The sequence below is a fragment of the Trachypithecus francoisi genome, unplaced genomic scaffold, assembly GCF_009764315.1.
Source record: "Trachypithecus francoisi isolate TF-2019V2 unplaced genomic scaffold, Tfra_2.0 Lachesis_group12, whole genome shotgun sequence".
NCBI lineage: Eukaryota > Metazoa > Chordata > Mammalia > Primates > Cercopithecidae > Trachypithecus > Trachypithecus francoisi.
The window spans coordinates 105,323,493-105,337,967 of NW_022681457.1; the positions used below are offsets into that span (position 1 = coordinate 105,323,493).

Genomic DNA, 14,475 nt, shown 5'->3' on the forward strand with positions numbered 1-14,475 from the left:
CAGAGCATCTAATAAATCTGATACAACTTAAAAATAAATCCATAAAATAAGCAAAACCCATTAATGACGCATTCACATAAAACTAACGGAACATGCCATTCATAAAATGTAATATTCTTCACTCCTTTTTAATTTCCTGCAGTAAGGCTTTGGCACTACCCCTTAAACCAACATCATCCCTCTACTAGTTTAAATACAAAAGTGCTCTCTGGTTTATGTTTCTCAGTTGACTATTCCCAAATATTTTTAATACTACTTTATTATTCAGATCTACTGACAGTAATTTACATTCCCAGATGAAATTAAAAGTTGGTATAAGTCCCCAGAACACAAGGATACATGATCAAACATGTGAACGGGCAGAAATCTACTTTACTTGGAGTTTTTCAGTTACACACTAATTCATTCAGTTAATAAACACACTCTAAGACGCAAATATGGGCAGAGAACAGTCTACACAATTCTCAGCAATACATGTCATTCATTTAACAATAATTATTGTACGCCTCCTCTAAACCAGGGGTTAAGGGATCAACAGTGAACGCAACAGCCTTTGGTTCTTATGAAGTTTACATTCCAGGGAGAAGGAACAATCAAGTAAAGAAACCAACTACAAATTTCAAATGGTGAAACATGCTATTAAGAAAAATGATGTGATAAAGAATAAATAGAATACCTAGGAACTTCTTAAATGCTAACAGGGTTACTAAGGAAAAAAGATCTATCAATGTCAAACTTTATAGATGAACTAGTATGTAGTGGCAGTGGCAGAAATAACAATAGCGGTCAAAAAGAAGTGTAAAAATGTGACAGGAATAAAGAAAAAGAAAGGAACAAGGGCTGAAAGAGTGGAAAAAAAGAGAAGTGGATGTGTAACAAAACAAGTAAGGGCCCACTGTGCCCATCACTCAGACCTGCCTTCCACGAACAGAGAGACATGGGTTTTCATTTTTGCTGTTGTTTCCGGATCCATGGGCTTAATTTATCAGTTCAAACCATACTAGAAATCACCTATTCTTCCACACTATTTGATACAAAATAAATAGAGGTTTTAAAACCCGATTAAACAGGTAAAATATAACTGCTTTTCTTCTTCTTCTTTTTTTTTTTTTTTTTTTTGAGAAAAGGTCTTGCTCTGTCACTGTCATCCGGGCTGGAGTGCAGTGGTGTGATCACAGCACACTGCAGCCTCAATCTCTAGGCTCAAGCCTCCCAAGTAGCTGGTACCACAGGTGTATGCTACCACACCCAGCTAATATATATATTTTTTGCAGCAATGGGGTCTAACTATGTTGCCCAGGCTGGTGTCGACCTCTTGGGCTCAAGTGATCCTCCCACCTCAGACTCTCAAAGTGCTGGGATTATAGGCACGAGCCACTGTGCCTGGCCTAGAATTGCTTTTCTTTTTTTTTTTTTTATTATTATACTTTAAGTTCTAGGGTACATGTGCATAACGTGCAGGTTTGTTACATATGTATACTTATGCCATGTTGGTGTGCTGCACCCATCAACTCGTCAGCACCCATCAATTCATCATTTATATCATGTATAACTCCCCAATGCAATCCCTCCCTCCTCCCCCCCCAGAATTGCTTTTCTTAAGACAGTAATGGGGGCAAGAGTGTTTATAAATAAATGTATCTCTTCCTACAGGACAAAATCATATGGTAAGTTTCTATTAAGATTCAAGCTTCAGGGTGAAAAGATCCTTGAAGAATACTTTTTTAAGCGACCACTCCCTAAAGCACAGGCTTAAGAAAGCTATTTGACTCAGCTATACAACACCTATGCTAAACAGGAGTGATTACAATAGTCATCTTACAGCAAACCAGTGGGAAAATAACCCTGGTGAACCCTGGAAGCAAAACACTTTAGGTATAAGACAACTAAACAGAGAAGGACTCACAGAAGCTGCTGTGCATTCACCATGGCTTCCCTTCAGTCTGTGCCAAGCCAGAGTATGAAATGATCAAGATGGATCAGGTGTGGTGGCTCATGCCTGTAATCCCGGCACGTTGGGAGGCCAAGGTAGGTGGATCGTTTGGACCCTGAGTTCAAGACCAGCCTGGGCAACATGGTGAAACCCCATCTCTACAAAAAATACAGAAGTTAGACAGGTGTGGTGGTGCATACCCACAGTCCCAGCTACTCAGAAGGCTGAAGTGGGAGGATCGCCTGAGCTCTGGAGGTCGAGGCTGTGGTGAGCCGTGATTGCACCACAGCACTCCAGACTGGGTGACACAATGAGACCTTGTCTCAAAAACAACAAAAACCCACAATGAAATTATAAAGATGGAGCGGAAAGCCTGCATTGGCCTTTTCTTCCTGTCTGTATCTTCCACCAAACCTCTTACCTATATTACCACAGGCTGCCATTCCCTGAGTCTCTATCTCCATTTTGAAATACCAGAAAAGCAAGCAGCCAATGAGGTTTAAGGAGTTCCAGAACCTCACTACCCACAGAAAACAGGAAGCAACACACTCACTGTAGAAGAGCGTCCACTTTCATCGTCTCAAAGACAACTCAGACTAAAGCCTCCCTTGCTTCTTCTCTCTTCTGCCCTCTCTCTCAGCCCATCACCAACAGGACAACTCCCTTATTTCACAGATGGGAAAAAGTTTGAAACTTCTCAAATATGCCCATTTATTCCAGTCTAACAGGTCAGACTTTTATCACCTCACAATCACAGTACTGCTAGTTTCCTCTGCTCCAAATTCATTCTGCCAGAACAATCATGCTAAAATTTCATTTACTAGGTTGGTGCAAAAGTAACTGCGGTCTTTGCCAATTTTTTTTTTTTAATGGCAACCTGATATATTACATCAATTCCCTGTTGACGGCAGTGAAATGTCTTATGCCTCTCTATTTGCCCGCTGACTGACCCATAGCTCAATAAATATTTGTTGCTTGAAACCATCCCAGATCACCCACCAGCCTATGCCTAGTGAGCCCTGGAAGCAATAGATTTTTAAGGCAGAGGTGTTGAATATGCAGAATGCATGTGAAAAAGTCAACAGTCAACTCAAACACCTCCAAGATAAAATGGAATATCTCTAAGACATTTCACAGTTCTGACTCCACCTAAACCAGCCTCTCTGCACTGAAATTAGGATGTCTGGGTTCTAACCTGAGCTCCTCCACTTCTGGCTATTTAACCTCTGCGCTTCAATTTACTCCTCATGAAAATACAATGTGGCTTTTGTCAAGTTCTTCTTCCATCCTACCTGACTATTCAATCCCAAGCCATTCTACAAAGGTCAATAAGAGTCTTATTGAATGACCTCAGCCCATCTCTTCAGTCACTTAATATACAAACCTACAGCAAGAATCTGAATCATTCATTCCAATTTATACCTGAGATCGTACATTACCTTGCCTCGTTTAATTACTCCACATGTATATGACGCACCCCTACTAATGTTCCACACATGAGAGACAGAGTGACACTATTCACTGCCTCACGTGGTCTTGAGTAGCACAATAATATTAATATCAACCACTGGCTGGGTGCAGTGGCTCAAGCTTGTAATCCCAGCACTTTGGGAGGCTGAGAAGGCCAGATCACTTAAGCCCAGAAGTTTCAGACCAGCCTGAGGAACACAGTAAAACACCGTCTCTACCAAAAAACACAAAAATAGCTGAGCATGGTGGCGGGGACCTACAGTCCCAGCTACTCGGGAGGCTGAGGTGGGAGGATCACTTGAGCCCAAGGAGACGGGGGTTGCAGTGAGCCGAGATCCCACCACTGCACTCCAGCCTGGGTGAGAAAGACCCATTTCAATAAATAAAAAAACAACTATTATAAGTGTGGCACACTGGCTCATGCCTGTAATCCTGGCATTTTGGGAGGCTGAGGCAGGAGGATCGCTTGAGCCCAGGAGTTAAGAGACCAACATGGACAACATAGGGAGACCCTGCCTCTATTAAAAAAGTCAGTTAATTAAAAATAAATAGAAATAAAACAAAATACATAAAAAAACTTTAAAACCCAGTTATTATGACTACCGTTTACTGTATACATAAAGCGCCAGGCACTGTGCTAAGTAGCTTATGTATTTTTCTGTCCTTTACTTTTCTTATACTTTCAGGTAAATTTCTTTTTATCACCACTTCGTAGTTGAGAAAGAGACTTTACCCAAAGCTACAAAATTAGTAAGGACGGGCGAGAAGAGCAAGTGGATAATTCAAACTCGGCTCTGTCTACCTCCAAAGCCCCTTCTTATTTATTTTTTTTTAAAATAAGGGTCTCACTTTGTTTCCCAGGCTGGTCTCCAACTTCTGATCTCAGGCAATCCTCCCAACTCGGCCTCCCAAAGTGCTGGGATAACAGGCCTAAGCCACTTCCCCCAGCTCAAAGCCCTTTCTTAACTACATGACATTGCCTAGTAACTACTTTGGTCATTTCATATCTAGGTGTTAAGTCTTCTCTCTGACCTGCAAGCTGTTAACAGTAACAAAACAAAAGTGCCTGTTTAGTTGCTTCCAAAATAACCCATTCCTAAGTGATCCATATTCAAGCCTGCACACGAATTCACTAATTTAATCCTCCCAACGACTCTATGAGATAGTAATAATTATTACTGCCAATTGCCAAATAGGAATCAGGCACAGAAAAGTTAAATAACTTGCGTCAAATCACTTGACTGCAAGTGCTGAATTCAGAGGTGAAAAGTTAACTGATAAGCTGTTTCATTTATTGACTCACTTTCAACAACTTTTATTAAGTACTCTTTCAGGGGCTGGGGATGGGGCAGTGACTAAACCAGAGAACATCCCTGCTCTCATGGAGCTTACAATCTTATTCCTCAATGTTTTCATTCAAAGACACAATCCTAAATCCTCTTAAATACCCTAAGATTACCACAAAAAACATCACATTTGGGTAACAAAAATTAATATCAAAGAAAGAGCACAGGACTTGACCCCCAGAAAACCTAGGTTAAATCCCTAATTTTGCCATTTGTTAGCTATAACCGTGGGCAAACTCCTTCACCTGACTCTCCATTTCATAGCCTGTAAAAAGATTATTTCGGCCGGGCGCGGTGGCTCAAGCCTGTAATCCCAGCACTTTGGGAGGCCGAGACGGGTGGATCACGAGGTCAGGAGATCGAGACCATCCTGGCTAACACGGTGAAACCCCGTCTCTACTAAAAATACAAAAACTAGCTGGGCGAGGTGGCGGGCGCCTGTAGTCCCAGCTACTCGGGAGGCTGAGGCAGGAGAATGGCGTAAACCGGGAGGCGGAGCTTGCAGTGAGCTGAGATCCGGCCACTGCACTCCAGTCCGGGAGACAGAGCGAGACTCCGCCTCAAAAAAAAAAAAAAAAAAAAGATTATTTCGCACAATGAAGACCATATACGCTCAATAAACGAGTTTCCTCTCTCCTCCCCGCCATACAGTGACTTCATAATTTGTGCCGTCACTGAGCACGTGTTAAAGGACTACGCAGAGTTCCATTAAGGACTGAACGTGAACAACTTCTTACTTTTCAGCGCAGTTCTCTCCAGATCATCACCCCTCTGTCTCTAAGTTCAGGCCCCAGACTACTCCGACTCAAATAAATCAGGTGGCAAGTCGGAAACGACAGCAACTTGCATCACGGCCTGGCGGTGTCTATGAAATGCTCCAGGTGACCTTCTGCAGAAGGCACTTTGATTTCCGCGGGGAAGCAGCGTGGCCTCCTAAGCCGGTACCCCGCCGCGTGCCGGGGGATGCACCACCCAGGAGGAGAACCCCGCGGCTCCGGCACGAGGGTGTGCCCCGACACTGGCTTCCACTCAAGAGCTCTGCGACTGTCCTGCCACCTGCCAACCCCGACCACCTCCTCGGGGCTGCAACTCCACCCCGCACCCAGGCGGCTGCTCCGGCTCCTCGGGTCTGTATGCGCCGCCCGAGTAACCGCCCGCCTGGGAACGGGCGGCTCGCCCTGGCCGGAGGTGCCGGAAAAGGCCAAGCGGCCTGACTTCCCGTGGGGCTTTCCTTCCTTCCTCCGGGGCAGCGCAGCCTGCAGCCAACAGCTCGGATACCGGCCGGGCCCGCAGGGGCGAGAAGCCCCTTACCTATCTTCACGACCGCATCCGCCAGGCACCGGTCCCACTTCCTGCCGAGCTCCGACTCCGACATGTTCCCCACCCGCGCCGCCAGCTTTCCTCTTGGCCGGCCTCGGCGCTCCGACCCCTTCAAGTCTCGCGAGAGCTGGAAACAAGTCCCAGGTCAGGAAGGCCGGCGCAGACGTTCCAGATATCGCGAGATGATCCGCTGCTTCCATCCCTTCCGGTTTTTTCCCTTGGTCGTCAAGGTGACGAGTTGCCTGGAAGCTCGAGGTGACCCTGACCTTGGGGCTGCGCCTATGGGTTGCAAGGCTGGCAGTTTCCTAGGCGTCACCCCGAGCCGTTTCCAGGCCTTTCCTCCGCACCAAAGTGCGACATTGGCCCTGGAAATTCCCCGGGCAAGAGAGGGCACAGACTTGATTTATTCGCTAATTCGCTAACGTACTCACCTTCACTTTCCCTACTCACTCTCTCATTCGTTCGCTGGTTTCTTGCATTGGAATTCCCGCCTGAACCACTAACACCGAAACTGCTCTGGGAAAGGTCACCTACCGCCAAATGAAATGGACGGTTTTCTGACCTCTGTACCGCATTCCACACAATTGTCCCTCCCTCTGATCCTCCCCGGCTCCTCCTCTATTCGTTTCACTCCCGGTAACGCTACTCTTTCCTCTTCTCCCCATCTGCTGTTGTCTTTTGGTTTCCTCCAGCGCTGCGTTTTCTCTGCCCGCTGTTTAAGGAATGTTGGTTCGCAAGCTTACATCAATTCTCTTTTCACTCTACAGACTCCCCCTGAGTAATTGCAAACACTGCCAAATTGTATCTCCAGGTAAAACGTCTACCTCAGGCCTCCTATCCACGTATATATTTACACACACACACACACACACGCGGTACCTTCTATATCTATGGGCTTTACATCCATGGATTTAACCAACCATGGACCAGAAATATTTTTAATCAAATAAAAAGTAATACAAAATTTAAAATTCAGTGCAACTATTTACGTAGCATTTACATTGTATTAGGTATTATAAGTAATCTAGAGATGATTTACAAGTATATGGGAGCCAGCGCAGTGGCATGCATCTATAGTCCCAGCTACTTGGGAAGCTGAGATGGGAGGATTGCTTGAGACTAGGAATTCGACTTCATCTCTTAAAAAAAAAAAAGTAATTTTTAAAAAGGGTATGTAAGCATATGTGTAGGTCGTATGCAAATACTGTGCCATTTTATATATGGGACTTGAGCATCCTGCATTTTGGTAACTGCAAGACCCTGAAACCAAATGCCCACAGCTATCAAGAGAGATTGTATATCCAGCCTACTGGCTAGTGTCATTGATTTTAGTCTTCCATCCTACCAACAAATATAAATCTGACCATGTTATGCCTCTGATTAGAAGCTGTCAATGAAGGCCGAGAGCAGTGGCTCACATCCGTAATCCCAACACTCTGGGAGGCTGAGGCAGGAGGATTGCAGTAGTTCAAGACCAGCCTAGGCAACATAGTGAGACTCCTGTCTCTACAAAAAAATTTTAAAAATTAGCCAGGCTAATGTGATGTGCACGTTTAGTCCCAGTTACTTGGGAGGCTGAGGTGGGAGGATCACTTGAGCCCAGGAAGTGGAGGCTACATTGAGCCATGTTCATGCCACTGCACTCCAGCCTGGGCATCAGAGTGAGAACCTATTGCAAAAGAAAAAGAAAAAGAAAAGAAAAAAAAAGCTGTCAGTGACTCCTGTTCATACACCGGATCTATCCAAGCTTCAACACTGCACTGATTCTACAAAGCCTAGGCAGATAGAGCTTAGAGCTGCCTTCCTCTTCTCATTGTCCCACTAGTCTGCCTACCTACATTGAATTCTCTACCTAGTACTGAAACATCTGGTTGTAGATGTTATCTGCTAGTAGAACTAGAAGTTGCCGCTTTGTCTTCATACTTCCAGTCAGAGCACAATGCCTTGAATAGTAGGGTCTTCTACAAAATATTTGTTGGACTGAATTGGATTTATTCACCTATTTATTTGTTTATTTATTTATTGAGACAGAGTCGTGCTCTGTCACCCAGGCTGCAGTGCAGTGGTGCGATCTCGGCTCACTGCAACCTCCGCCTCCTGGGTTCAAGCAATTCTTCTGCCTCAGCCTCCCAAGTAGCTGGAATTACAGGCACCCACCACCACGCCTGGCTAACTTTTTGTATTTTTTTAGTAGGGATGGGATTTCGCCATATTGGCCAGGCTGGTCTTGACTCCTGGCCTCAAGTGATCCACCCACCTCGGCCTCCCAAAGTGCTAGGATTACAGGCATCGTTCACCTATTTATTATTTGCAACTTTGACAGCAAAATTCTGTTGTACCAGACCTTGCTATGAGAGCCTCTTCCTTCAAGATAACTTCTATGACCACCCTTCCCTTCTCCTAGTTCTCAATTTTTTAAAATAATAATAATAATTATTATTATTATTATTTTGAGACAAAGTCTTGCTCTGTCACCCAGGCTGGAGTGCAATGGCGTGATCTCAGCTCACTGCAACCTCTGCCTCCCAGGTTCAAGCGATTCTCCTGTCTCAGCCACCTGAGTACTTGGGATTACAGGCACGTGCCACCACCCCCAGCTAATTTTTGTATTTTTAGTAAAGATGGGGTTTCACCATGTTAGCCAAGCTGGTCTCGAACTCCTGACCTCAGGTGGTCCACCCGCCTCGGCCTCCCAAAGTGCTGGGATTACAGGCATGAGCCATTGTGCCCAACCCTATTATTCTTATTCTTTTTTTTTTTTTTTTTTGAGGCGGAGTCTTGCTCTGTCGCCCAGGCTGGAGTGCAGTGGCGCGATCTCAGCTCACTGCAAGCTCCGCCTCCTGGGTTTACGCCATTCTCCTGCCTCAGCCTCCCGAGTAGCTGGGACTACAGGCGCCTGCCACCTCGCCCGGCTAGTTTTTTGTATTTTTTAGTAGAGAAAGGGTTTCACCGTGTTAGCCAGGATGGTCTCGATCTTCTGACCTCGTGATCCGCCCGTCTCGGCCTCCCAAAGTGCTGGGATTACAGGCTTGAGCCACCGCGCCCGGCCTATTCTTATTCTTTAAATTTTTCTTTGCTTTTCCTTTTTTATAGAGGTGAGGTTTTGCTATGCTGCCCAGGCTGCTCTTGAACTCCTGGGCTCAAGCCATCCTCCCACTTTGTCCTCCCAGAGTGCTAGGATTATAGGCATGAACCACCATGCCCGGCCCCTTCTCCTAATTCTCATCAGAGCCACTTATCAGATGATTTATGTTTTTAATGATTATTTGTAATTTTAATAATTATTTGTGTGTCTTTTGGATTTTGACTGTGAGCAAGTTGAGAATGGAGGCTGTGCCATTTCTGTATCCCTAATGCTTAGCAGAGGGCTTAGTATATATTGGATTCTCAATAAATGCTTGTCGAATGGACATAAAATGGAATAAATACATGAACAAGTGATTTAATTAATCAGAAAGAGAAAAAGTCCCTGTTCTGGGGAAACTGTATAGTGTAACATTTGTGTTAAAAAAGAAAAGGAAAATAAACTTAACTAAAATACCTATGACATGGCTGGGTGCAGTGGCTCATTCCTGTAATCCACTTTGGGAGACCGAGGCAGGAGGATAACTTGAGCCCGGGAGGTCAAGGCTGTAGTGAACCGTGGTGGTGCCACTGCACTCCAGCCTGCGCGACAGAGCGAGACCCTGTCTCTAAATAAATAATACCTACGGTGTGTCATAAATAGCTCCAGGCACTTTGCATAACTTCATTTATTCTCACAGCAGGTTGAGATTAGTATCTTCGTTTTCAGATTTGGAAACTGAGTCTCTGAGAAGTTAAACAACACAGAAGATGCACAAAGCTCCACATCGTCTAGATTTAAAACTGACAAAGGCATTTTTATTGGATTCAACAGAGTTGTAAACTCTTGCAGAAGGTAGAGAGCATAATACAAAAGCAATCGGAGGCAGATGCGATAGCGTGAATCTGGAGCCAGGCTCTCTGGGCGCAGATCCCAGCTTTCCCATTTCCTAGCCTTCTTTCTATTGTTCTCTTTCCCCACCATTCCTTCCCCAATACAATGTTTTGTTCACTGCTATATCCCTAGCCCTATAAGATTATCTCACACATAGTATCTGCTTGATAAATATTTGTTGGTTGAATAAAATGAATGAAAACGCTGGCGTTTTTGTTCTTCTTGAAGAACAAAGATTAATACAAGTGGGGGAAAATATTTTTTTTAAAAAACCCAGCAATACACTCATTATAAACTTAGTTACATTCAAAATGATTAAAAATAGGTTTCTCATTGCTGGGGTTACAAACATGGAAAGGAGGAAAGCTAGAAAGAACTCTGTGCTGTTGGATTGGAATTGAAGGTGTCAGTATGACCTCATGATATTTAATATAATAAAGATAAGAAAGTACTCAGAGGATGATAGTGACATGTCAAAATATTTGATTTATGTATGTTATTTAGAGACAAAATCTCATTCTGGTGCTCAGACTGGAGTGCAGTGACACTATCACAGATCACTGTAGCCTCGAACTCCTGGGCTCAAGGAATTCTCCCACCTCAGTCTCCCAAGTAGTTAGGATGACAGGCACATACCACCTGGCCTGCTAAATTTTTTTTTATTATAATTATTGTTATTAGAGACAGAGTCTCTCTCTGTCACCCAGGCTGGATTGCAGTGGCGTAATCTTGCACACTGCAAGCTCCACCTCCCAGGCTCAAGTGATACTCCTACCTCAGCCTCCCTAGCACCTGAGACTACAGGTGCACACCATCACACCTGGCTGATTTGTGTATGTTTTGTAAAGATGGGGTTTCACCATATTGCCCAGGCTGGTCTCAAACTCCTGGGCTCAAGCAGTCTTCTCACCTCAGCCTTCCAAAGTGTTGAGGTTATAGGTGTGAGCCACCACGCCCAGCCCAAACTGATTTAGTAGCTACAAACTGCCTAAAATAGTGCTTGGCTTCTAATTGGAATTCTGTAATTCATTATTATTATAGCACTACTCTTAATTGTCTGGAACAGGTTTCACAAAGATAGTTTACATTTCAAATGAGTAAAGACAGACTCCTGTAAGAGGAAGAGAGCCAACATCTTTTTACACTGTCTTGAAGAAAAATAAAAAACCAAAGACTGTCACTTAAATAGGCTAGACTTTAGCCTCAACTGGTTAATCAACTAAACATAAACTCTTTGTTTAGTCTACTAGGTTGTAAATTCAGCTTCCTTAACATCGCAGATTAGAATGTTCTATACTACAGCACCTGCATAAATAAAGGTCTTTTAGATGCCAGTGATTTTCTTCATGGTTTTTCTTCAATTAAAAATGAATTTCTTAGGCTGGGTGCAGTGGCTCATGCCTGTAATCTGAGCACTTTGGGAGGCCAAAGTGGGAGGATCACTTGAGCCCAGGAGTTCAAGACCAACCTGGGCAACATAAGGAAACCCTGTCTCTATAAATAATAAAAACATATAGCTGAGTGTGGTGGTGCACACCTGGAGTACCAGCTAGATGGGAGACTGAGGCAGGAGGATCACTTGAGCCCAGGAGGTCAAGGTTGTAGTGAGCTGTGATCATGCCACAGTATTCCAGCCTGGGTGACAGAGCAAGACTCTGTCAAACAAAAAAAAAAAAAAAAAAAAAGAAAGAAAAGAAAAGAAAAAAACCCTAATTTCTTTCTTAAAGAAGAGTCACATTTTTTTGTTGTTGTATTTCATATCTTCTTTTTCCAAGAGGGGTCCTATATCATTTTTTCCCTTCAGGAAGGTGTTCAGAGTCAAAAATCTACTACACAGCTGCTTTGTTTGGTTCCAAAGCCCAGGGACCCCCTTCCCTTTTTAATGTATGTGTATGTATGAAATATTCCAAGCATTCAGAAAAGTGCTAGGAACATGGCCAGGTGCGGTGGCTCATGCCTGTAATCCCAACACTTTGGGAGGCCAAAGTTGGAGGATCTCTTGAGTCCTGGAGTTCGAGACCAGCCTGAACAACATAGTGGGACCTTGTCTCGACAAAAAAAATCAAAAAGGGAAGCGGGAGGATAGCTTGGAGGTGGGAGGATACCTTCAACCAGGAGGTTGAGGCGCAGTGAGCCGTGATCACAACATAGCACTCCTGCCTGGGTGACAGAGTGAGACCCTGCCTCAAAAAAATTAATTAATTAATTAATTAATTAAAAATTAGTCAGGTATGGTGATGGGAGGCTGAGTTCAGGGGACTGCTAGAGTAAAAGAGTTCAAGGTTGCAATGAGCTATGATCACGCCACTGCACTTCAGCCTGAGCAACAGAGCTTGACCCTATCTCAAAAGAAAAGAGCTGAAAACATAAATACAGCTTAACAAATTGTTGTCAAAAGAACATTACTAGCACCCCAGAAGCCTCTTCTCTGCATGTCCTTCACCAGATCCAAACTGCTCCCTCCTTGCCAAGGGAGGATAGCATAACCACTATCTCGACTTTTTTTTGCCCAGACAGAGTATCACTTTGTTACCCAGGTTGGAGTGCAGTGGTGCAATCAAGGCTTACTGTAGCCTCGAAGCCTCCTGCCTCCAACTCCCAAGTAGCTGGGGCTACAGGCACGTGCCAGCATGCCTGGCTAATTTTTTGCTTTTTACGTTTTGTAGAGACAGGGACTTGCTATACTGCCCAGGCTGGTCATGAACTCCTGGGCTCAAGTGATCCTCCCATCTCAACCTCCCAAAGTGCTGGTATTATAGAAGTAAGCCACAGCACCTGGTATGTCTTGACTTTCATGTTATTCATTTCCTTGTTTTTCTCTAAGTGTTACTACCTGGTTATAGATCCTTAAAAAATGTAGTTTGATTTTGCCTAATTTTGAACTTTGCTTAACTGGAATCATACAGTCTATGTTATGGTATTCAGCTTCTGTTCCTCATTAGTATCCATGCTTTTGTATGTAACTATAGTTCGTTCTTTTTCATTGCTATATCATATTCCATTATATTCTGTCCATGATGTATTTAGTCTACTGTCCATGGATATTTGGGTTGTTTCTAGCTTGAGGCTTTTTTTTTTTTTTTTTTTTGAGTCTGAGTCTCCCTCTGTCACCCAGGCTAGAGTGCAGTGGCGTGACCTCGGCTCACTATAACCTCCACCTCCCAGGTTCAAGCAATTCTCCTGCCTCAGCCTCCTGAGTAGCTGGGACCACAGGTGCCTGCCACCATGCCCAGCTAATTTTTGTATTTTTAGTAGAGACGGGATTCAGCTATGTTAGCCAGGCTGAAATTCCTGACCTCAAGTGATCCGCCCACCTTGGCCTCCCAAAGTGCTGGGACTTCAGAGGTGAGCCACTGTGCCTGGTTGCAGCTTGAGACTATTGCCAACAAGTCTTCTCATTCTTCTGTGAATATCCCCATACACATTGGGATTTATATATATACAGACAGGGTCTCATTCTGTTACCCAGGCTGCAGTGCAGTGACATAGTAGGCTTACTGCAGCCTCGACCCCTCAGGCTCAGGCAATCCTCCTACCTCAGCCTTCTGAGTAGCTGGAACCACAGGTGATGCATGCCACCATCCCTGGCTAATTTTTGTATTTTTTTGTGGAGACATGGTTTTGCTGTGTTGCCCAGACCAGTCTCAAATTCCTGGGCTCAAGGGATCCACCATTCTCAGCCTCCCAAAGTGCTGGGATTACAGGTGTGAGCCACCATGCCCAGCTCAACTGGCATATATTTTTATAGAATGTGTAAGTCAGGAGGGCAATAGGGTATGCATACTTCAGCTTCACTTGGTACTGCCAAACTTTATCCCAAAGTGATTGTACCAATTTACATTGTCCCCAGCAGCATATGACCATTCCTGTTACTCTATGTCCTCACCAACAGTTGGGTTGTAATGATACTTTAGTATTGTTGCCAGTCTGGTAGGTGTATAGTACTATCTCACTGGGGTAGTGCTTGCTCCTTCCTGTGAGTGAGCTACCAGTCGTGTACTCTGAATATATAATGTAGCAGGACTGGGGGATTCCAATCAAATCAAAGGGGCCCTGAAAGAGAAGAGAAATTGACAGAGACATTTTGCTAAAGTAATGCCTTGCCAACTTGAGGAAGGTGTGCTGGGTTAATGTCCCCCCAAATTTGTCTTTCCTAGAACCTCACAATGTGGCCTCATTTGGAAATAGGGTTGTTGAAAATGTAATTAGGTGGCCGGTGTGATGGCTTATGCCTGTAATCCCAGCACTTTGAGAGGCCAAGGCGGGCGGATCACCTGAGGTCAGGAGTTCGAGACCAGCCTGGCCAACATGGTGAAACTCCATCTCTACTAAAAATATAAAAATTAGCTGGGCATGGTGGCAGGCACCTGTAATCCCAACTACTATGGAGACTGAGACAGAAGAAGGGCATGAACCCAGGAGGCGGAGGTTGTAGTGAGCTGAGATTG

At 44.4% G+C, this 14,475-nt stretch overlaps 1 protein-coding gene across 2 annotated transcripts in view; it reads right to left on the minus strand.

Annotated features, from left to right (window-relative positions):
- The window catches only part of MICOS10 (mitochondrial contact site and cristae organizing system subunit 10), a 31,888-nt gene extending 25,262 nt beyond the window's left edge, over positions 1-6,626 (minus strand). The window contains exon 1 of one of the 2 annotated variants that reach the window (XM_033228065.1): positions 6,061-6,213. In XM_033228065.1, the coding sequence (XP_033083956.1) occupies positions 6,061-6,124 (64 nt within the window). In that variant the 5' untranslated portion in view covers positions 6,125-6,213. Of the gene's footprint in view, positions 1-6,060 lie in introns of both variants that reach the window. The other variant, XM_033228066.1, reaches the window with a different exon arrangement.
- Between the last annotated feature and the right edge of the window lie 7,849 nt (positions 6,627-14,475).